Source organism: Lissotriton vulgaris, chromosome 2_1 (genome assembly GCF_964263255.1).
Source record: "Lissotriton vulgaris chromosome 2_1, aLisVul1.2, whole genome shotgun sequence".
Classification (NCBI taxonomy): Eukaryota; Metazoa; Chordata; class Amphibia; order Caudata; family Salamandridae; genus Lissotriton; species Lissotriton vulgaris.
Window position 1 is genome coordinate 2,024,000,854 of NC_141687.1, and position 23,318 is coordinate 2,024,024,171.

The following is a 23,318-nucleotide window of genomic DNA, read 5'->3' on the forward strand; positions in this document are numbered from 1 at the left end:
CTTTGGTATATAAACATGTTAAAAACACAAAAGGCACAATAACAGAACGGTTGCATGTAGACACATTCCGTAAGGCAATTCATTTTACATTGTGGAATGTTTTATATTTGAAGGGAGTCTATTTATGAGCTCTCCAAGGCTACACTGTGATGGGTTGATGTGTGTGTTTCTGCTGTCAGATTCTGATACTGAAAAAGGAAAACATGATGGGCACAGAACTTTTATGTGCAAATGCTTTCTGACAGAAATAATAGTACCATTAGGCTCCAAATGACAGCAAATCTGTTAATTTTCAAACACAAAAGTTCCTGCAAGGCCATTATGACCTATAAATACATACACATGTTCGTAACAAGAACTGATCAGAAAACATACCATATAAGCAGAATCACTTGCAAGATAATACAGCCAAAAACTAAATTTATTTGAAATCCCACCTGAGGTTTTGTAATTGGTCCACAGTTTTTGTAGAAGTCCCTTTTCAATTTGGCCATTAACAGCTTCGCCTTTTTCTTCCTCTGCACGTGTGGCAACAATATCTACAACTTCTTCTTTCAAATTCAGGTTATTGTGTACACCACCACAGGAGGAAGAGGTGTCTTGGCATGTCTGGTTGCAAGAGACAAGAGTTTTCTGTTCATGACGGCTCAGACTTTTAGAGTGGACAGAGGCCTGGTGATCTGACATGTGTATTGTATTGTTTTTATCAGCTTTGTGATTGTCCATGCCGTTTCCTTCATCATCTACAAAACCCATATTAACATGTCCACCACTACCAGTGCATATGTTTGTAAGAGCATGGCAAGCATTGTTACTATCAACAGTACACTGATAATTTATGAAGATAGGGGTATTCAACCTGTTGGGCCTTAAGGCACTGTCATCTACCACTTGATCCTCTGTAGCAGCTTTAGAGAGAACAATCTCCTCATTCGTTAATTGAGACTCCTGTGAATATTTGCAACTGGGTTCTGATGGAGTGCTAAGAAAGAATTGAATTCTGGGGACTGAAAGCCTGTTACTTGCAGCTAAAGCAGTCGGTTTCTGATTGTCAATGTGGGAATTTGAGAGCTCTGCGCCATGTCCTCTTTCTAAGTATGGATCCACCATACAAAGGCCACTTCCATTATTCCATGAAGGAACGGTGAGAAAAGTATTGTTTGTGGTGTCATGCCTGCCTTGTGGAAAATGAGATCCTACAGAATTTCCAATGCTAATCTTCTGCCATTTTGAATACATTAGGAGGTCGTCATCTTCAACATTTTGTCCTAAATTTTCTGAAATGCTCATCTTACGAGAAAATTCATTTTGGACCTTACTGGCTTCTGAAGCTCTTTCAGCTGTGAGTTTTTTCATTGTATCTAAAGTGAGAGCCGACAGGTCTTGTAAGTGGCCTATGTGAGCATCTAAAGAGTGCAACGAATGCTTTATGTAACAAACTTGGTCTCCAACTTCTTTCATTTGAGTAGCAATCTTCTCAACCCTAGGGAAACAAAACAACAAATTTAAATCACTACAGAGTGATTTTGCTCAATTTATAAAATCCCCCCACAGTTAAACAAAAATGAACCAGCAGTTGGCATGTGCTTTCCTATTAATTCATAACATAACTCTATATCATTAGTACGTTTATAAAATACTTATATAAGCAATTTGAACATCCAAAAAGAAACCAAATGGAAAATCAACTTGTGCGGCATAATCTCCACAATGCAATGCATGCAAGGCACTGTCCTAAGAAGATGTAAAGATCAAGCTGCCTAAGGTGACCATGGCCAAGATGTGCTACCATCTGGTGAGGCCGAGAACAGGTGGAGCTGCATTTACCCCCGGGGCTTGCTCCTGCCTGTGGACAGCCCCGGAGCCTGAATGGGCAGCAGCACGGCCCTCCGATTGAGCTGGGTCTGCCTGAACTGTGAGGTGTTGACTGCGATACTGGCCTGGCAATCTGTGGATGTCTGGGGGCCTAGGGCGTCCCAGTTGAAGGACAGGCTGCAGAAGAGGACCCCGGGAATAGAGCATCGGCTCTGACACGTTGGCATGGCACCCTTGACCTGCGCAGGCTGTGTGCCTGGCCCTAAATGGGCACCCTGTATGGCTTGCAGTGTGTGACTCAAGCCCCAGATCCAAGTTAAGTTATATCGGTGATGAAATTGTGAATTAATAAGGACCTTCTGACAGAGTTGAGAGCTTCGCCTCGTGGCACATCTAGGACGCACCCGAAGAATATCACACAATTCTATGTCAGGACCGGAGGCTTCGGATTATGCTTTTCCTTTCTTCGCTCTTTATTTTACAAAATTCACAGCAGCCAAGAGAAGCTCAACAAATGCTTATATATACCCAAAACAAGGTAAAAAAGCATTAAACGGTAAAAAACACAGATTAATGATGTCCAACAAACTACGACTCCCATCATTTCATCCGAATGGGGTCCCATATTAGTCCTTCAACAGTGTCCATAACACGTAGATAGGTCCTTCATCTTGAGTCCTCTTCCTTCGCGCGAGTCACGCTCCCATCTTACTGGTCCTGTTTCTGACCGTCATTCCCTATCGGAAAAAGCAAAAGCGTAAGCGTCTGAAAACCATACGCTGAAAGCACGTAATGCTGCATCACCGTACATTGAGTTCAACACAAAAAGAGAGATCAATAATCAATTACTTACAGCCCTGAAGGGAGGGGGTTTCTGCGGGGGTGCAGAGTGTGGACAGGGACGCCTTTGAACGCCATCATGATGCGTTTTTGGCCAAGGCGACCTCTCCTACCCCTGCGCCGCCGTCGTGCCCAGAACCCTCGGGGTCTTTGGGGACGGCTCCCTCTTCACTTGGAGGGGCATCTCCGGCGGACACTGACAACGACGATGACTCAGTGCGTACTTGGAGACCGTCCACCTCAACTGCCACTTTGCCTCAGGATAGTTCGGGTATGCTGGACGGGGATGACATCATCCACCCGCGGTCAGCAGCCTGGGCTCCCGGGGACAAGGTCGCAAATTTTGTGGCAGGGTTAGTTTGTAAACCACTTGAGAAGGAGGCACAGAGTTGTCTGAGGGGTGAATGTCCCCGGCCCACGTTAGAGGGGAAGGTGGCTATAACGCCGGAGCTAAATTCTATAATGGCCACGTTCCTGGCGAAGTTTGTAAAGGACCCCCAGAAAGGCATTGACCGTTCCTGGCGTTCCTGTCAGGATAAACTGCTGGACGTTATAGGACCCATCACTAAGATCCTAGACATGGCCGAAGAGGCGAAAGTGACAGATGCTGTGATATCGCCGGAAGTCCTGTCAAATTGGGCGCAGAGGGTGGTCATTTTCCTGGGCAACGCGAACTGCGCCCTCTCGACCGAACGTCGGCGGTTACTCCTAATTAAGTTGGACCCAAAGTTGGGAGTCTTGGCCTCCTCTGAGGCCGGGGCGGTGGCCCAAGGGGGACTCTTTGGGGACCCTTTCATCAAAGAATTGGGCAAGTTCGTGTCGACCTTTACCTCGCTGGACAAGGCCCAGTCCAGTATTAAGAGGGTCTTACAGCAACGTTTCTCTCGTGGGGCCGGTCGCGGTAGGGGCCCCGCGACCGGCCGAGGCAGTCAGAACTTTAACAAGGGTCAAGGCTCCGGGTGAGGACAGTACAACTCCTCGGCCAACTATAACAACTTTTACCCCACCAGAGTTCAAAGCTTCAGAGCCGGGGAGGCTTCAAGAACAATTCTGGCAACACCAATTCCGGCGGTAAGTGTTATTCCTGCAGAACAGGTGCGCATAGGCGGCCACCTAGCGTTTTTTTCAAGAGCGTGGGCAGAGATAACGACGGACCCGTGGGTCTTACAAACGATCCACGGTTTCCACATAGAGTTTTACGATTGCCCCTACCAATCCAGGCCCCTGCGGCCTATTGTGTTCTCAGAAGGGGACGCACAACTGATCAACGGGGAGGTCTCGGAGCTGCTGCGCAAAGGGGTCATCTGTCGATAAGTTCCGCATCCCAAGGGCGTCCTCAGCAACATATTTCTGGTGGAAAAAACAGACGGCGGCAAAAGACCGGTAATCAACCTCAAGGAATTCAACGGGTGGTTGGTCTACCTGCACTTCAAGATGGAGGGAATACATCTACTTCGGGATGTCCTTCTCCAAAACGACTGGATGGTGCGCTTAGACCTCAAGGATGCCTACTTGGTGGTGCCCATCCATCCTCCTCACCGTCGTTTCCTCCAATTCAGCTGGAAGAGTCAGACCTTCGAGTTCACGGCCCTCCGTTTGGTCTTTCCTCTGCCCCTTGGTGCTTCACCAAGCTGCTTCATCCGGCGGTTGAATTCCTGCGGAGTCAAGGTATTCGGATGATTGTCTACCTGGACGACATCCTCTTGATGGCCCAGTGTCCAGAGCAACTGGGCCTCCAACTTCATCAGACGGTTTCCCTGCTTCAGGGATTAGGCTTTGTCATCAACAAAGACAAGTTTGTCCTTTCTCCCTCCCAGAGGATAGTTTTCCTAGGTTCGTGGTGGACTCGGTCCAGGACTCACTGAGCCTTCTGTCCCGGAAGATGGCCAGGATCAGACACGTCCTACAACAGACAATTGTCAAATGCCACACTTCTCTCCATCAGATTGCCAGGGTGGTGGGACTTCTTTCCTCATCCATTCAGGCAATCTTTCCGGAGCCCCTCCATTATCGGGCTCTTCAGCAGCTCAAGGCGCACCACCTCAGAAGGGGCATGGCTTACGATCAGTCGGTTCCCCTGTCCGCGGAAGTGAAAGACGAGATGTCTTGGTGGCTCACTCACATGGAAGCCTGGAACGGGCGGGCGATCTTCGGGTCGGTCCCGGACCTGGTGATAGAAACCGACGTCAGCAGGTCGGGTTGGGGGCACCCGCTGAGGTGATTTTTCCACAGGCGGCGCCTGCTCGTCAGACGAGCAAGCTTTACACATCAACTGTTTGGAGTTGCTAGTGGGGTCCTTCGCAGTACGCTGTTGGACCAGGGACTCAGTGCACTCGTACGTCCTCCTGTGGATGGACAATGTCTCAGCGGTTCGATACGTAAACCACCTGGGCGGTCCTCGATCCGGATCTCTAGCGAACTTGGCGAACGAGTTTGGGGACTACTGCCTGGCTTACCACATCTCCGTGACAGCGGAGTACCTGCCGGGCCGTGCCAACCAAGTAGCGGATTGGCACTCCAGACATTTGTGGGACTCCAGCCTGTGGAAGCTGGACGTCGGGGTGTTTCAAGGGTTGAACGGCCTCTGGGGTCCCTTTTCAGTGGATCTCTTTGCGTCCCGCTTGGATCATCAGCTTCCTCAGTTCTTCAGCTGGAGGCCGGACCCTCTAGCGGAGGCCACGGACGCCTTCCTACAGGATTGGAGTCAGGAAAAAGCGCATGCGTTCCCCCCCTTTTTCGATGGTGGTGCGGACGGCAGCCCAACTGCCCCGTCAGAGGGCGGAGCTGGCGGTGGTCACGCCAGTTTGGAGGTCTCAAGTTTGGTTTCCAGTTCTTCTGGAACTTTCTTAGGATTTTCCAATCCTACTCCCCCGATTTCATCGCCTTTTTCTCAATCCGGACGAGGAGTCGCATCCCCTCATAACTCAGGGGTCTCTTCAACTCATGGCATGGCGACTTTCAGGCGACGCTGGTCGCTCCCAGACCTTTCGAGATCAGCTGAGGACTTTATGTCCAAGGCCTGGGCCGTCAGTACCGCAAAACGCTACCGTTCCGCCTGGACTAGGTGGGTGCATTAGTGTCTTCGACAGGACTTGGATCCCATGGTGGTGGGTGTCGTTCCCATCTTGAATTTTCTGGCCGAGTTGGCCTCGGAAGGGCTAGCCTATGGCACCATTAACGCGGTGCGCTCGGCAATATCGGCCGCTCATTACCCAGTGGAGAGATCTCCGGTTGGTGAGCACCCTTTTGTCTGTAGACTCCTAAGGGGTTATACGTCTTTCGTTGCCTCCGGAACCTCGCTATTCGTTTTTTGGGGACGTTAATGTCATTTTAAATCTGTTTTAGTCTTGGCAGCCTAATAAATACCTTTCTTTGAAAGAGTTGTCGGCTAAGCTGGCCATGCTTTTGTGTTTGGTGTCTTGGATGTTCGGGCCCTGGATGTCTCGGCAAGGGTTTTCTCCCTGGATGGGGTCACGTTTACTATAGGTCGTCGTACAAAATCTGCGTCGAGGTCGATTTCTTATTCCACCTTTGTTGACACTCTCAAGCTGTGTGTTGTTCAATGCCTCAAGGCTTACAAAGATATGACCTTGGAAATTCGCCCTCCGGGCGAACGTCAATTACTCATTGCTTTGCGAAAGCCACACAAGGCTGTTTCTTCACCTACCATTGCTAGATGGGTGAGATGGGTCATGCAAGAAGCAGGTATTGACACTAGTCAGTTTGGAGCACACTCAGCTAGGGGAGCTATGTCGTCCAAGGTGTTTGCCCTAGGGGCGTGTTTGGAAGACTTGATGCGTGCGGCTGATTGGTCTTCGGATTCCACCTTTAAGAGGTTTTATTTCAAACCGGTGGGGGATATTGCGAATTTGGTGGTAAGTAAGCTTTGAACTAGCATAATAAGAAGCCTCCGGTCCTGACATAGAATCGAAATTGGCCTAGCTTAGTAACGGTAAGTTTCAATTCTATTAAGGACGCGGAGGCGAGGATTATCCCGCCGAATTTCCTTCGGAAGATTTTTTTCCCACCCTTACTACAGTAAGTAATTGATTATTGATCTCTCTTATTGTGTTGAACTCAATGTACGGTGATGCAGCATTACGTGCTTTCAGCGTATGGTTTTCAGACGCTTACGCTTTTGCTTTTTCCGATAGGGAATGACGGTCAGAAACAGGACCAGTAAGATGGGAGCGTGACTCGCGCGAAGGAAGAGGACTCAAGATGGAGGACCTATATACGTGTTATGCACACTGTTGAAGGACTAATATGGGACCCCATTCGGATGGAATGATGGGAGTCCTAGTTTGTTGGGCATCATTAATCTGTGTTTTTTACCGTTTAATGCTTTTTTACCTTGTTTTGGGTATATAGAAGCATTTGTTGAGCTTTTCTGGGCTGCTGTGAATTTTGTAAAATACAGAGTGAAGGGGGCGTGGCTAGCAGCCGATGATGGCGGCAGCAAACTAGAGAGGCTCCCGGAGTAAGGCGGCTTCCCGCATCAATCCGCATGCCTATCCGCTCAATAACGAACCCAGACGAGGTTCCTCGGGTCCGGTGACGGAACTGCACTTGGCAGAGAAGTTTTGGAGCAGCGGTGCCCCGGGAACTGGTGGAAAAGACGACATCCGTATGCGGCCTGGTGACACGAGCACAGCAGCGGCAGCTGGTTTGGATGCTGCCCGGGCGGAAGTGGGGCCTCGACAGTGCTGTCAACCGGAAGTGCCCGTAGTGAGTACGAACCAGGCGAAAACGGCGGTGAGAGTCCGAAGCCCCCGCAGATCATCTAAGGGCTAAACATATTGCTCCAACGATAAGACCTTGCTGCGGGTAACGGCGACGCTAACGGCAACCGACGCTGGAACACAAGTGCGTAGACGCCGCCATTTTATATTACATCCGCCACTGTGGGCACAAACTTTCTCGACTGCCCGGGCTGGGCGGCCGATGCCGAGGTCTCCGCAAGCCCTAAGTATACCAGCGCACTTAAAGAAGAGGTGCACACCCGACTGTGAGAATCCGGCCCAGAAAAGCCCAGCTACTGTGTGGATGAGGCGCCACTGAAACTCGGGCGGCCCCGTCGACCACTCGCCGCGAACAATCCCTTGGTAGAACATCACTACAGGCTGCGTGCAACAGTGCTTGAACTCTTGGTGCGTGAACATGGCGAGCAGAGGGTCCAGAAATAGTTCCACCCAAGCTAAGCTCGATAAATTTGCCTATGAGAAACCGTCTCTCCCCAGACGGAACAACGCAAGTCTCTGGGCAAAGGCACAGAAGGAGATGGTACGAAGAAAGCCACGCTGGAGGATGTACTGAACGCCTTGGCCCAGGTGCAAGCGACGGTGGGGGCGACTGCAACGGAAGTAACCCTTATTCGGGCGGACCTCCTGAAAATGAGCGAAAGGGTGAAGCAAGTGGAGGTGGTAGCTAAATCCCTTGTGGAGGATGTCTCAGATCTACAGGTGGAAATGGAGAAACTGCAAGCCGATAACAAGTTGCTCAAGGAAAAGCTGGATGATCATGAAGGATGCTCCCGGCGGAACAACGTACGTATTTTGGGGGTCCCGGAATCTGAAACCACGGGTGCTATAGATCTATACGTGGAAGACCTGATTAAGAACCAGCTAGCCCCCAAGGGTCTCTCAAACTTCTTTACGGTGGAACGGGCCCACAGAGTACCAGCAGGAAAACCGAAACCAGGGGCCTCACCGGGTCCGATCACTGCGAGACTTTTAACTTTCGAGATCGCAACACCATCCTTCAGGTGGCCAGAGTGGCGCCAGCCATTCAAATTCAAAATTCAAGAATATCCTTTTTCCCCGATTACACGGCGGAGGTATCACGACGGAGGAGGACATTCTTAGAAGTAAAAAAGACATTGCGTGAGCAAGAATTACCCTACTCCATGTTATTCCCGGCTCGGCTACGGGTGGTCGCCGATAAGAAGGTCTGGTTTTTTGACTCTCCCGAGGCGGCTAGAGACTGGCTTGATGGCTGGCGCAAAGTGGATCCCCCGCGTAGGTCCGGCAGAACGAACCACGGACATCGAGACAACAGCCGGACTGGCTCACAAACGTCAGACAGACGAGGTGCGAGCAAATCGCCGACACAAGAACTGTCTGAGGCTGCCGGGGGGATATGATGTGGACAACCCGTGTAAAATTTAGAAGCTGACTCCTTGATTGACTAACTTTGTACAAAAGTCGTAGATGGACGCTGGCCTGGGTATCCTGAAGGGAGCAGGGAGTCCGAATGCTCAGGGAGACACTCTCCCCCAACGTGCAAGTGCTCTGTTTTTGGGATGGGTTAAGCGCTCTGCTCAGTTGGGGAGGCGGGCAGTTGAAGGTCCGTTAACCAGGGAGGCAGGGAGGGGATGGGAGAGGGAGGGTTGTTGGTTGGAAATTCACTATGTCGGTCAAAAACTGGTGCTTTTTGTGTACATAATATAGCTGGAAGGATAAACCTAAAGGTCCGGATACTCCTCCTAGATTCATTAGTGTGTGTCTACATGACTGGAAATGGTGGATGGTCTGCTACGTAATGCTGGGGACGCTGAGTCACGGACACGTGGCTCCCCCCTTCAAATACTGTTGTGGAATGTAAGGGGACTTGGAGATAAGGTGAAACGTGTCCTGGTACTGAACGCGCTGAAGAGACAAAAACCCCACCTAGCGCTGTTACAAGAAACACACTTGACAGGGAGGGCCTCTAAGGCCTTAGACAGGAGGGGGTACAAGATGGTGGCCCACTCGGAATTCACCTCGGGCTCCCGGGGCACTGGCGTCTTGATTAAAAAATCCTCACAATTTATCCCACTGAGCACGAAAACTGACGGGCAGGGTTGCTTCGCAGCCCTACAGGGACAATGGGAAGGTCGCCCCCTAACTGTGGTATCGGTATATGTCCCGCCATCCCTTCACTCAATAATGCTTCCGGCACTCAGTGACTTTTTGTTGTCTCTCCCCGAAGGCGATGTAATCTTGGGAGGGGATTTTAATGCTACAATAGACACACAACTTGACAAATTCCCAGCAACGGGCCAGACCGGGGGACCCTCCCGGTTTCAACGTTTCCTAACAGCAATGGGTCTAGTAGACATCTGGCGGCACGTCCACCCCCAAGATAGGCAATACACATTTCATTCCACGGTCCACAACAGCCTTTCACAAATTGATTGCTTTCTAGCTCTGGGTGACGGCTTACAACACGTCGATACCGCAGTCATCCATCCTAGAGGCATATCGGATCACTCCCCGATCACCCTAACAATTTCCACCCAAGAAAAGTCTTGCAGCCGTATATATCCCATTCAGGCATCATACCTCAAAATCCCGAAAATTAGGAAAACCCTCCAGAAGGCTACGACACAATATTTCGAAGAAAACGTGGCCACCGTGACCTCTTCAGAGGTGCTATAGGAGGCCTACAAAACGGTGTTGAGGGGGCAGGCGATAAGCTACATCACGGCCCACAAAAACGAGCAAGCGGCCGAACAGTCTAAGCTCGAATCGACAACTTTGCACGAGGCAAACCCCACAACAGACACGGCGCATACACTCACACTCCACCAACAACTATACACGGAACATGTTCGGCAGATGGTGAAGGGGCACATAACTGATACACAGAACAGGATATACGATGTGGGAGATAAGGCGGGAAAGATGCTGGCCTGGCTCGATAAGAGGGGGGGTAGTTCCATAGGGAAACAACAAGTGAGAGATAGCAGCGACGAAATTCAGACAAGCCCTGAACGGATAGTGGAAGCATTAGCTGCACATTTTGAGAAAGTTTATACCCCAGAACGGGTAGTGTCTACTGACATGGCACGGGAGGCGCTAGGTAGGATAGAAACCCCAATATTGCAGCCGGAAGCAGCAGCCGACTTAGATGCGGCCATAGCTAGAGATGAAATACAGTTGGCTATACGAGCGCTGAAACCTGGCAAGGCTCTTGGACCAAATGGCATTCCAGTAGAATGGTATCAGTCTCAGTCGGAGGAGCTAAGTGGACATTTACTCGACATGTATGAGGAATGCCTGGAAAGGGGTGAACTTCCGCTCGATCAGAGAACGGCCACTATAGTAGCGATTCCTAAACCCGGGAAACCGCAAGAGGATTGCTCCTCGTACCGCCCTATCTCTCTGCTGAACGCGGAAGGTAAAATTTTGGCTAAGCTCCTAGCCAACCAGTTGATGACATCTATCTGATCTCATATATCCAGATCAATCTGGGTTTATGCCCCATAGGAACACAGCACTGAACTTTCGTAGGGTACATGGGGTACTGACGAGAGCGGACTTGATCCACGATCAAGCAGTAATATTGGCCCTAGACGCGAAAATGGCATTTGATCTAGTGGAATGGAGCTACCTGTTCGAGGTTCTGGTCTGTCTGGGCTTTGGCTCAAAATTTATATCATGGATCAGACTGCTGTACACGAAACCAATGGCACAAGTGGTAGGGAATGGCCACATTTCCCGAACATTCCCATTGGGGCGAGGCACCCGCCAGGGCTGCACCCTCTCACCTTTGCTTTTCGCGCTCTCCCTGGAGCCACTAGCTAACTTGATAAGGCAAACGCCCTTACTTAAAGGGATACAATGGAAGGAAGGCTGGGAAGACCGACTGTCCCTTTACGTGGACGACATGCTGGTGTACTTAACAGACCCCGAGCGTGGTGTACCGGTGCTCTTGAACCTGTGTGATGATCATGGTAAGATTTCAGGTTACACGATCAACTGGACCAAATCAGAAATGTATGTTCTGAAAAGCCCGGTCCCGGTGCTGGGCCCCGACTGCCCCTTAAGGCTAGCTGGCTCCTCTTTAAAATATTTGGGGATCCATGTTACAATGGACCCAACGGTATTCATACAACTGAATCTGACACCACCCTTGGAACGGCTTAAACAAGACGTCAAGTTCTGGGCGGGGTAGCCCTTGACAATGCTGGGAAAAGCAGCGCTATATAAAATGATGTCCTTAACCCGCTTCCTATACATACTAGAGAACACGCCGGTTCCAGTGGCGCCAGGGTACTTAAAAAAAGTGGCAGCAATAGTTTCTGGTCTGCTGTGGAGCAATCGCCCGACGCGTATTGCACAAGCCAAATTACACAGGGTTGGTATGATGGTGGAATCGCGTTGCCGAATCTTAACCTGTATTACTGGGCGGCTCACCTTAAGCCCATTAACCAGTGGATACATGCTCCACAGACTGACCCAGCTTTCCAAGCAGATAGGGCACAACTGGGTACCAACACTGTGCTGGCCCCACTCTACGACCAGCATCGAGTGCGAAAATTAACGGGACCTACTAGACTTACCGCAGCGCTGTGGCATACGGCACTAGCGGCGCTGGGCTGGAAGGGGAAAATTACCAAACTCACCCCGCTCTGGGATACCCGTGCCTTAGGAAATTTGAGATACAGCAAGGGCTTCTCTCACTGGGACACCATTGGGATATCCACGGTGGTTGACATGTGGAAAAGGGGAGCGGTTATTACATTTGACCGCCTGAGGGAATTGTACGAACTGGGGCCACAAGAATCATACCGCTATGTCCAGATACACCATGCTTTACTCACGGCCATCCTCTCCGGGGCGGATATACCAGAATCCTCCCCGCTGGAGGATCGTCTTCTAACTGACTTCATGATTGAACGAGCGACATCATTGACATACCGCAAGCTGCTCAATAATTTACACGATCCGCTGACCTCACTGAAAGAAAGATGGGAAGGGGAAGTGGACACCCTGGACGAACACGAGTGGAATGAGGCACTAGCGTCCCCAAAAGAGGTAGGCATCTCAGCCAGGCTGAGACTCGTACAGCTTAAGGTCCTACACAGAGTGTACTACACACTATTATATCGCATCCACAGAATACAACATCCTTACTGTCTCCGAGGCTGTGGGGAGGAGGGGTCCTTCTTCCATACTATCTGGGACTGCCCACATATCCAAGACTATTGGAGACAAATAATGCGCACTGTGTCACAGACTCTGGAGACCTCTCTACTTCCAGAACCGCTGCAATGTCTCTTAAATGTGTGTCCAGATGTGGCCAACTTTGGGTTACGTTAGGCATGATAGTGGCCAAGAGAGATATCGCACTGCGCTGGGGGGCGGCAGAACTACCGACGAAGTTGCAGTGGTGCATGAATATGGATAAGATAATGGTGACAGAGAGGGCGGTATACTTGAGTCGTGCATGCCCGGGGAAGTGGAACACGATATGGACCCCATGGAATGTGTACCGAGGTGAAATTTGTGATCCACTGCCAGAGGACGACCCGTTGGAGTCAGATGAAGAGGGGGAGGTAGGCTGAGGGGTCAAGAGAGGGTTGCAGAGGGGAGAGGATATTGTGAGTGGGAGGGGGCCCGGGTCCCGAGTAATTGGCAGTATGGGTAGACAGGGTTTGGACTGCTATACAGTAACACATAGGTACATGGGCGTCGCTGCCCGTCACCTTGGGTTTGACTCCGTGACTATAAATAGTAACACATACTGTCGGGTAGACTTTCAGTACAGCTATACAACACTAATTACTTTTGGATGACCGCAATGTGATTTCCTCATTGTTATTTTTTGATATTTTCATAAAAAACAGAAAACCAAAACCATTACTGATTAGCAACATAACGTCAGCTTTGTACCTTTTACTTTGCCGTGTGATGAACCTTTTACTTTTCAGCAACGTGATCAAAGTATGGACTTATCCTCATGCACGACATCCAATGCTTAATTATTAGCGGCCGGCCCTTTGGGTTGTAGGCGAATGGCTGTGTACTTATGAAAATGTACAATAAAGGTTTAAAAAAAAAAATACAGAGTGAAGAAAGGAAAAGCATGATCCTCGCCTCCGCGTCCTTAAAAGAATTGAAATTTACCGTTACTAAGCTAGGCAAATTTCGATTCACCCTCACCCCCTGCTGCAAGGGGCCTAGCAGGCTGTTGCTCCTTGCCTCCCCGATTGGTGGAAGTGTACCCCCGGCAAGCACCCAAGAGACCGTTTTGTGCCTCTGGGACCTCTATACCAATAGGCAAGACTATACAGCTCAAACTTCCTCAGAACAAGCTGTCCATTGGCTGTCGGGAACTGCTGCAGCAGTGAGGTGCACTGCTGAGTCACATGAATGTCACGCTACATAAACACACCAGTAAGTTTGACACCCTCCTGTGTGCTATACAGTACACCAAGCTGTCCCTTGAGGCAAAAATAGACTCTGTGGCACTAGACGTCAACCTCTTGAGGGTAGACCACAGAAAGTAGACAGAGTTGACAGTAATAAGTCAACACTCACAACATGACATCCCTTATGTCTAGAAGCTGCAGAAACAACTGAACCGCCTACAGAAGAAAGTAATGCTTCAGCTCTGGGAGGATAATGCAGAGGAGTGCTCGAGGCTCAAGAAAGTACAAATTGAGGGGGTGTTGGAATGCGAGGAAGGCCCTAGCACTGAATTGTTTTCTGAAAGCTGCTCCAGAGCAAGGTCTCAAATTTTTTTTTTCTTCGTTAGGAGGGCCCCAGAGTCCTGAGCCTTCCACCTTCACCGGGTGCACCACCTCCACCAATCGTGGCCTGACTTTTCATCTATCGAGACAGGGACCCAATTCTACAAATGGCCTGCAACAATGGGCCTAGGGCCATGAACGGACATGTGGTTAATGTCTACCCTGATTACACTACTGAAATTCAGCGCCTGCACTCAAACTATGCAGAGATCAAAAAACAACTTAATTCACTGGATCTTCTATACGCCCTAATGTACTCAGCCACATTATCACTCCTGAAGAAGGGCAAATCCCTCTTTTTTCTACACCTGGGGCTGCATGGTAATGGCTACAGTCAAAGGAGATCAGCATGCTGCTGAATCAGGGGACGGAAGGGATGCCGTGGGAACAGTGCCATCCCCAGAAGCAGCGCCGGAAGAAGCCCTGGGGCCACCCCATGATGGAGGCAGCAGAGATGAGGGCACAGGTGGTGTCAGTTGTTTTACAGCAAACTTCCAGCCTGGGATAGGTATCTCCCTTGTACCAGGACCCTGTTGACAATCTTGGTGAACCAGAATAGCAATTCTCTGGCTCAGATAGCCCTAGGAGCCTGCTTTTGACACCAAGGGCAGCAGGAGACATAATTTAACTCTTGCTAGCGAGCATATGGCACAGCACGCAGGTATTCACATAATGCAGACGTGGTAGAGATATGGGCTGCTGGGACTTGTGCAGACACTACAGCAGTGACAGCTGATGAAGGGAGAGTGACCCGCACCGGAGCGGACTCTAGCCTGCCAAACATCTCTGCTCTGTTATATTGATGGAAGACCAAAAGATGGAACGTTTACTATGAACGTTCCATGCTAGTTACATGGGAGGTGGCCTGTTGAAGCTGTACGCCTGGGAGGTGGAGTTGGGATGTTAATTTTTCAAACGTTGACCCTGCTTGTTAATTGAGACACAGTCCCATTAGGTGGGTGGGCCTTCTTGATCACATTGCTCATGAAGTCCATCCCCAGGCTGATAAGCTGATTGTGACTTTGAGGGAACATATCTGACCTATATTTGTACAATGTAACTTTTCGACTTGAAATGTCTGGGGGATGGCTACTCCTCTAAAGAGATATAGGATACACGTTTATTTGAAGCATCAGCCCATACACTTTGCCTGCCAACAAGAAACACACCTCATGAGGCCAGAGCGTAGGAACGTAGCCAAAGAGGAATGGTACAAACACACTGGACCATGCATTCTGCCTATGCAAAGGAAGTGCCTGTGTTGTTCACTCCCGGGCTCCCGTACATCGTGCAGCATACCAAGATCAATCCAGAGGGCCAATATGCTGTGGTTAAGGGTTTGTTGCCAGAGGACTGATATGCTATGATTGAGGTATGGTTGGTGGAAAGCCGCTCTCAATTACTGCGATTTACACCCCAAACCTGCAGCAGATTGCGTTCTTTGAAACGCTGATCTATGCTAAGCTCCAAGACCCTTGCCTCTGGGGTGAGGAGACTTCAACTGATTAAGAGACACAGATGCTGAATGTTCAGTGCTACCTCTTTCAGGGGCACCTGGCCACAGGGTTGCACAGGGTTTTAAGGGCTGACAAGAGGACACGCAACTGGTGGATGCTTGGAGATACATGCACCCCAAGAACAGGGAGTGTTTCCTCTATTCTCAGATGCAATGCGTACACACAAGACTAGACTAATGGTTCTCACTGGGGATATGAGCCAGAGGGCGCTTGACACTAAGTACCTGGGGCATACCCTATCAGACTGAAACCCATTAAAGCGGACAGTGACCTGCAGAGTGGTCGTATAAATGTTGCCCCCTGGAGACTAAGAGGCGAGGAACTAATGGACAACCACTTCTGTGAACAAAAAGGCATATACATATATCAATATTTTACTGAAAATGAGGGGTCGGCTACGGACACGATGATTATGTAATAGGCTGCTGTTATCAAGACCTCGTTGGGTGTGTGATGCAAGATATGTGATGAGTTGCATAAAATAGAGGGGGCTGACCAGCATGCCGTGGGCTCCCAAGACACCCGGGAAGCCCTGACATGCTAACTCAATCAGCACTCAGAACTGCTACACACGCTACAGTGTTTGTGGTGCATATGTACACAAAGGGAGACAAACCAGGCAGGATGCCTGCCTGGCTTTTGAAATTCGAGAAAACCAGAGATCAGATTGGTGCCATTAGAGGCCATGATGTAGTGGTGGTCAACATGCAGGAGGCTATTTGCAAAACATTCACGAGTACCACTGCAGGCTTTACACAATGCATTGATACAGTGACATACGACTGACTGCATGAATATTTGCAAGCGATTCCCACCCCTATGATAGACCCGCTCCATTGCCACAAACTAGGAGAGCCTCTACAAGTCGGAGAGATATGCGCAGTGATCTCACAGATGGCGAGGAATAGATGCTTGGACGGGACGGATTACCAGTGGAGTTTTAAGCTACGTAAAAGGCACCCCTGGCTGACAAATTGCTGTCTATATTTCAGGCTGCCTCACATGGGAGGGACCCCCTGTGCTCCATGCGAGAAGCATTGATCGTGGTACTCACAAAAAAGTGATGAGACCCATTGGATGCCTATTCCTATTGCCCTTTGTCACTCTTCGACCAGGATTACACAATCTTGCGCTGCATACTGCCAAATATTCTTCTGTCACTATTGCCGTCCATAATTCACTCGGATCAAAATGGGATCATACCTGAGCGCAACACCTTTAAGAATGTGCGGAGACTGTTTGCCCCAATGAATGCAGTGGGTACAGAAGGAAACATGGATATGGTGGTGTCAAAGGACAGCAAGAAAGCATGTGATACACTAAGCTGGCCCTACCTTTAGATGGTACTGGAGAAGCTTGGGCTGGGGTTTCTGTGGTGGGTACAGTTTTTATCACAAAGACCACTGGCTAGAGTGCGCATCGGACAGGTAATCTCAAAGGGATACTAAGTCACACGGGGCACATGACAGAGTTGCCCTCTATCACCCATCATATTTACCCTGGTGATGGGTCCTTTGGCGGCCTGTTACTCCAGAGAACCTCAGTCTGGGACATCCTGTTTGGGGGTGAGTGGCTGGTGATCTCACTGTATGCAGAGGCCTCTTGGACATACCATCGCAAGCCCCAAGTGTCACTTGCTAGGCTAATGGATAAATTGGACAGATTCGGGTCTAAAAGTCAATTGGGCAAGTCTTCATACGTGGCTGATCTCAGAGAGGGCTGTCCTGTCCCGTACTAGGCTGACATGGGCACATGACACATTTAATAACTTAGTGGTAAATGTATCTGACGAGAAAGATGATGTGGTGAGAGGCAATCTAGGGAGGGTGCTGGCAGCAACAAAGTGCTTAATAACCTTTTGGTGCTCTCTCCCACTGTCTCTGGCACGCAAAGTGCCCATTACCAACATGTTGATCCTTTTGAGGCTGCTCTACCTGTTCTGTGTGATCCCAGTGCTACTGAAACATCCCTTCATTGGTGACCTGCTCACAATGCTTCCGGGCCTCATGTGGGGTGGCAAAAGGAAGAGAGTTATGTTCCACAAGACACTACTCATGCTTGTTGTGGGCACCCTAGGTACCCTGAACTACAAGTGGTACTGTGCGGCGGCACAGCTTTAGTGGTCAATGCAGGGGCTCTGGGATGAAAGTGGACAGGAGAGTAGGGCACTTGCACACATTAGGATAGTTAAGTGACTGACTGTGACTGAGCTGCCAGATGTGGGAGTGTCTATGTTCTACAGAGTTGCCAAGACTTGCTGGACCAAATACCTACAGGTGAAAGCTAGCTAGCGCCCCTATACTGCACAGCTACCACTATGAGCACTCCCAGGACTCAGGGAGGTCTATGCAACATTTGACAGCTGACTGTGGAAATGCAGGTAGGGGATATGTATGAGTTGGGAAAGCTGTGCGTGTTCCTGACTTTGACAGAAAATTTGAATTAGGGCCTGGCCAATTTGTGATGTATGATACACTGACGCACAAATTGTGATCACTGTCGGGCCAGTCGGCTTTCCTCTATACCACCTTCCACTAGCAACTGATGTGCCCTTGCGAGGATGTGAGGACAAAATGGGCACAATGCCTTAATTATAACAAATCAGACAAACTATGGTCTCGCATAACTTCAGATCCAATGTCCTTCAGTTCAACTATTTGTATCAAACTTACCTGTCCCTGAAATGAATTGGCTGAATGTTCCTGAGCTTGTCTTCTCAATGCCCCAGGTGTGGCACACCTGAGGTGCACTTCTACCACATGGCATGGGAGTGCCCTGAAATAGTGAAAGCTGTGCTAACAAACTTGATGGTACTGGCGGGTAAGGACTTGACTCCCATACCAAGCTCTGCCTTCTAGGGTGGATGACCAGGTCAAATGTAGACAAACTAGAGTTCAGGATGACTGATTTGTTGCTGACTTTATATAAACACCACAAAGTCATGGCCTGGAAGGTGTCAAAGCCCCCCACTGGCTACGATCCCGCACAAGGATCTAAAAAAAATGAGCGATGGCAGAACAACCTGCCATTCATAGCATATGTCGTCAGACAGAGCAAGCAATGGGAATAATGATCTGGGACGCATATGTTAATAAAGTAGAAATGTGCACCGATGATAGACCACCTTGAGAGTTGCACCAGGGACTACACTAGACTAACCTGACCCCCTGAACAATGTGGTCATGCGTAGAGGAGGACAGTGGAAGTGCACATACAAGCCTGCAATGGTGCCGGCTTGAAAAGCCTCCATAATGGTATCACTGTTGCGGATCCGTATGGGCCCACACATGGGATGCTGGGATGGGGAAGGCTTGACGGAGGTATCCGACCCGCATGGGCGCTAGTAAGCAAGCTCACTTGCACCGCAGGAAGAGTCAGGTTTGTGTGTTGTTTTGCTGAGTTACATAATTTTCTTTTCAAAGTTTCTCACTACCCTTTGTCACTCAGCTCAGTCGTAGTTGTGGGCGCTGGACCAGAGCTGATGAGGACTTAACTGCATGGTAATTGTGGTGGGAAGGGGACTGCCTTGGTTGGGCCATAATGTTGTTTCCCTGTTTCCTTCTCAAATCTATTTGCATAATGTGGTTGTAAAACTAATAAAGACCTATTTTTTTTAAAGTTATATCTTGGTAGGATAGAAGACTTTTAGACTCACTTATCTGCAAAGCTATTTCCAATTATTCCACAATGTGAACTACAGCACTTTCTCAGTTCAGCTTACTTTATATGTTGGTGTTTTTCTGGTGGGAACAACAGTCCAGAACTGGATTCAGCATGACTTTATGGTATCACTCACCCTATCTGCTAGCATGTGCATTGCTGCATTACTACATAATTCTAATTTTCTGTCTGTGAGAAAGTCTATCTGCAATTGGACGAAACATATTTGGTAATATCTGTAATGCAAAGAATGTACATCTGGAGATGAAAAGTAAAATGGATTGTTCTTGATGCGCGAGATTGTTGACCCAAAGCTTTTTCTTTTTTTGGGAACGCCCAAAGGGTTTTGCCAGAGGTTGATTCCAGTACACATTGGGGGACAAGGGGATTTATTAATACAACTGTGAGTCAGTTGAACACTACCCCACCCCCATCCCTTAGTTGCGATACTTTCTAATCAATTACAAAATCCTCCATATAAAAACATTCAAAGCCAGTATTTATAACATTTATGTTTTACCTTTCTGAAGTTAACCTGATTCTTTGCTCACTTCCAGACTGGAATTCGTCTTCTTTTCTATTGAAATATATTTCAGCACAGCGTTCTTCAAAGTCGTGAAGTTTCTTTTGATCTTCCTCTGTCAAGAAAAGCTCTACAAACAGTAATAAAATTAAATAAAATTGGCGATGTAACAAATATTATTTTAGTCTGCACAATTGTTCCGATTTTGTGAACAACAAGTCTAAACACGAGCTTCTAGACACTGAATGTCTTGGGCAAAACTCATTGCCCCACTAGTCAATCATTATGTATGACTTCTAGGATTTTGTTTTTTTTTCAGTTACAAATGGATTGCCTTTTAATAAGCATTCTATTTAAAAAGTATAAACTTTTGCCGTATCCTCATCTTGCTATTCGAGCCAAATTCATGGGTTATTAACAGAAATGCTGGGGTGTGATTGAAGGTAATGCAGGCCTCAGGATAGAAATACTCAAAATAAGATGCTGTACGGGCGGCCTGTTTACCACTGGAGAATATTAGGCTTTAATATATGGAAGCGATCATTTCTTAGCTTGTAACAATAATGGCTGTGTGACCTAACTAAGGGAGGAACATATTATTTTGCAGGTGTTTCAGGACACTGAAGTTATAAAACTCGGATTAGGTTCAGATTTCCGTACCCCAGGCTATAGCCAACCTTTGACATCCATCTAACAAACACATTATCGATATCACCTACTCCTAATTCCCCTCCAGGAGAGAGCCCCAAATATTGTTTTGTACACGTTTTATCGCATGTAGCTCTACCTAACTTGGGACATGAATGGCAAGAGGCAGGTAACTTAGTTGCATTCAGCCACGGAGACGAATGTCACATCGGAAGGCAGAATGCTAAGAGCACAGGGGCACTAAAAAGCTCCTCGTTTCGGTAATTTTGTGCATTATTCTCTGAATGGAATAACTATTTGTTTAGACTGGCACTAGAGAACTGTTTACAGAGATATTGTTACCATTTAGGAAACTGTCATGCTTGAGTGCCCTATTCCACCGCTTGTAAGTTAGACATATCTTGTCACAAGAGCAGATTGAAAAGACTGAGGATAAATGGCTGGGGCCAGAGAGATTACCCAGGATGTTGTTCCCAGTATAGAACATCCGCCAAGGATCGACTGTCTCTAAAAGAGTTGTCTTTACATCCACAGTGTCACTAACCGTCCATGGTGGCACATCGGGTTTACGTGACCGACCCTGAAACCATGGAGAATGAAATGAACCCATGATGGAGAATGAAATGAACCCATGGAGAATGAAATGAACACACGGATAATGAAATGAACCCATGAAGAATGAAATGAACCCATGGAGAATGAAATGAACCCATGGAGGATGAAATGAACCCAAGGAGAATGAAATGAACCCATGGAGAATGAAATGAACAATGTTCTTTGCTCATATAATTAGACTTGATGGATTTATAGGTTTACTGCTTCAATAGAAAGAACGTTAGCCGACCACAGAGTCATTATAAAACTATCCTGCATCAATATGCTGCAGGTGCAGCATCCAGATGTACTCAAAAACACTCAGCTAATCGGACCAATTGATCAAAATTGTGACCTTATTTCCGGTCAGTGTTTTCAGTTTCCATGTATCCTGCCTTCTTGAGAGGCTTTGGGTGGGGTTTCAGCTCCACACCTCTTTGCAAACTAACGTCATTAGAGATATGGCTAGTACAAGTTGGCACAGGAATTAGATCCGATTTAGAGAATTTGGGAATTAGGACTTCTGGAATTGTATAGTGTGCAAAAGTATGAATGAAAGCAGACTCCATGGCTCAGTTACATATGAGGCAGAAGAGTTTCCTCAGGTGGGATATAACTCTGCCCAATCACAAGTGTCCCAGTGCTCCCGGAGCTGGGATCATTAGTTGAGGAATATTGGTTGGAGGAAAGTAGGGTCTGCTTCATGGTTACCCCAACTTTTAGCTGGTGTAAGTATGTTTTTTTTACTAGTCTGGCTGGGATCCTGCTAAAGCCACTGGGCTTGCTGCCTAAGTTTGTCATACTAAGTGCTTTGGTAACTCCACAATTGGCTACTGGTGTACCCATGTAAGTCCCTAGCATATGGTACTAAGGTACCCAGGGCCTAGGTACACAAGAGATCTCCCATTGGCTGCCACATGTATTATTCCACCCATGAGAGACCACTCAAACGGTGACTACAGGTCTGCCATAGCAGCCTGTGTAAACTGGTGCTAGCACCACTTATGATAGATATACACGTTTCCTAATATCTGAGGTCACTAAAACCTATAAGTCACCCCTAAGGCAGGCCTTTCCATCCTAAAGGCAGGGTGCTGGGTTATAAGTGTGAGGGTGCCCTGCATGAGCAGGACAACCGCTACAAACCCTGGAGTCGATTCCCCTCACTTTGTAAGTGCGGTCAGCGATTTTGATGCATTTAGTAGCAATGCATCATTACGCGATGGCCAACTATATAGTGGCTGTGCCGAACCTGGGCGTGTTTAGTAGCAAATATGTTGGAATCACACCTCCAACACTGTTACCAGTATTGGAGGTATGATTCCATTCTCTGGTGGGCTCCTTCAGGAAGCCTCCAGGACTCTCCGTAACAGCCTTCCAAGATATACTAGCAATATAGTGCTGGTGCCGACCCCCGACATGATTCTGCCCTCTTGCTGCTGAGCTGAGCTCCAGCAGGGGAAGGTAAAACAAAAGGTTTCCTGTCATCTCCCAGAAAGGACTTAGTGTATTTGGCAGGAGGGGCTTACCAGCGTACCCTACCTGCTGTGAAGGACTCATTTGTTGCCTTCCTTGGATACTTCAGTTTGAGCCAGTTCAGGGATCCCTTGGCTCCTGCTCTGGGACAAAACGGGACGAAGACATGGGAGTATCCTCCCCTGTGTCCAGCCCCTCCTCTGGGAGGGACCCCATAGTCGTCCTAGACCCTTTTTTAGGGTATAAAAGGGCTTACTGTGGGTGGGTCCTGAGATTCATCATGGGACAAGACTCAAGACTGAAACCACGTAACTGGTTGACAGTCTGGACTCTTGGACTTCGCTGGACTTTGCCTAGGATGGAGACTGCATCAAGGAAGACTCCTGCTCCTCCTGGTCTCACTGTTCTGCAAGTTTTCTTCGTCGTCTGTGTCTGTGCTTCATCCAAGATCTTCAACAGACCTATGGGCATCAAGGACACCCAAAGTAATCTCCCTTGGATCGAAAGAGTCACTCCCCTGCATCTGCTGGCACTGCAATGAAGCTGAATGGTCGGCTGCTCTGACGTCCTACAAACTTTTAGAGGTCCAGCAACACAAGTGGTGGTTCTGCAATGCCCTCGAGACCAGACCTGTCCTCTCAGCCATTTTGATGCCAGTATTCCTTGTCATAACCGCTGGGACCGAACCCCTGTGTAAAGCGTCAACTGGCCTTTGCCACGGCTTATT

The 23,318-nt window shown here is 48.5% G+C and overlaps 1 protein-coding gene across 1 annotated transcript in view; it reads right to left on the bottom strand.

The window, feature by feature from the left end:
- The window catches only part of LOC147733673 (transient receptor potential cation channel subfamily M member 7-like), a 1,613,265-nt gene that overhangs the window by 343,986 nt on the left and 1,245,961 nt on the right, over positions 1-23,318 (bottom strand). Inside the window, exons 25-26 of the mRNA XM_086958251.1 lie at positions 19,871-20,003; positions 438-1,483 (exon numbers count right to left, since the gene is read on the bottom strand). Coding sequence (XP_086814377.1) covers positions 438-1,483; positions 19,871-20,003 — 1,179 coding nt within the window. The remainder of the gene's footprint in view (positions 1-437; positions 1,484-19,870; positions 20,004-23,318) is intronic.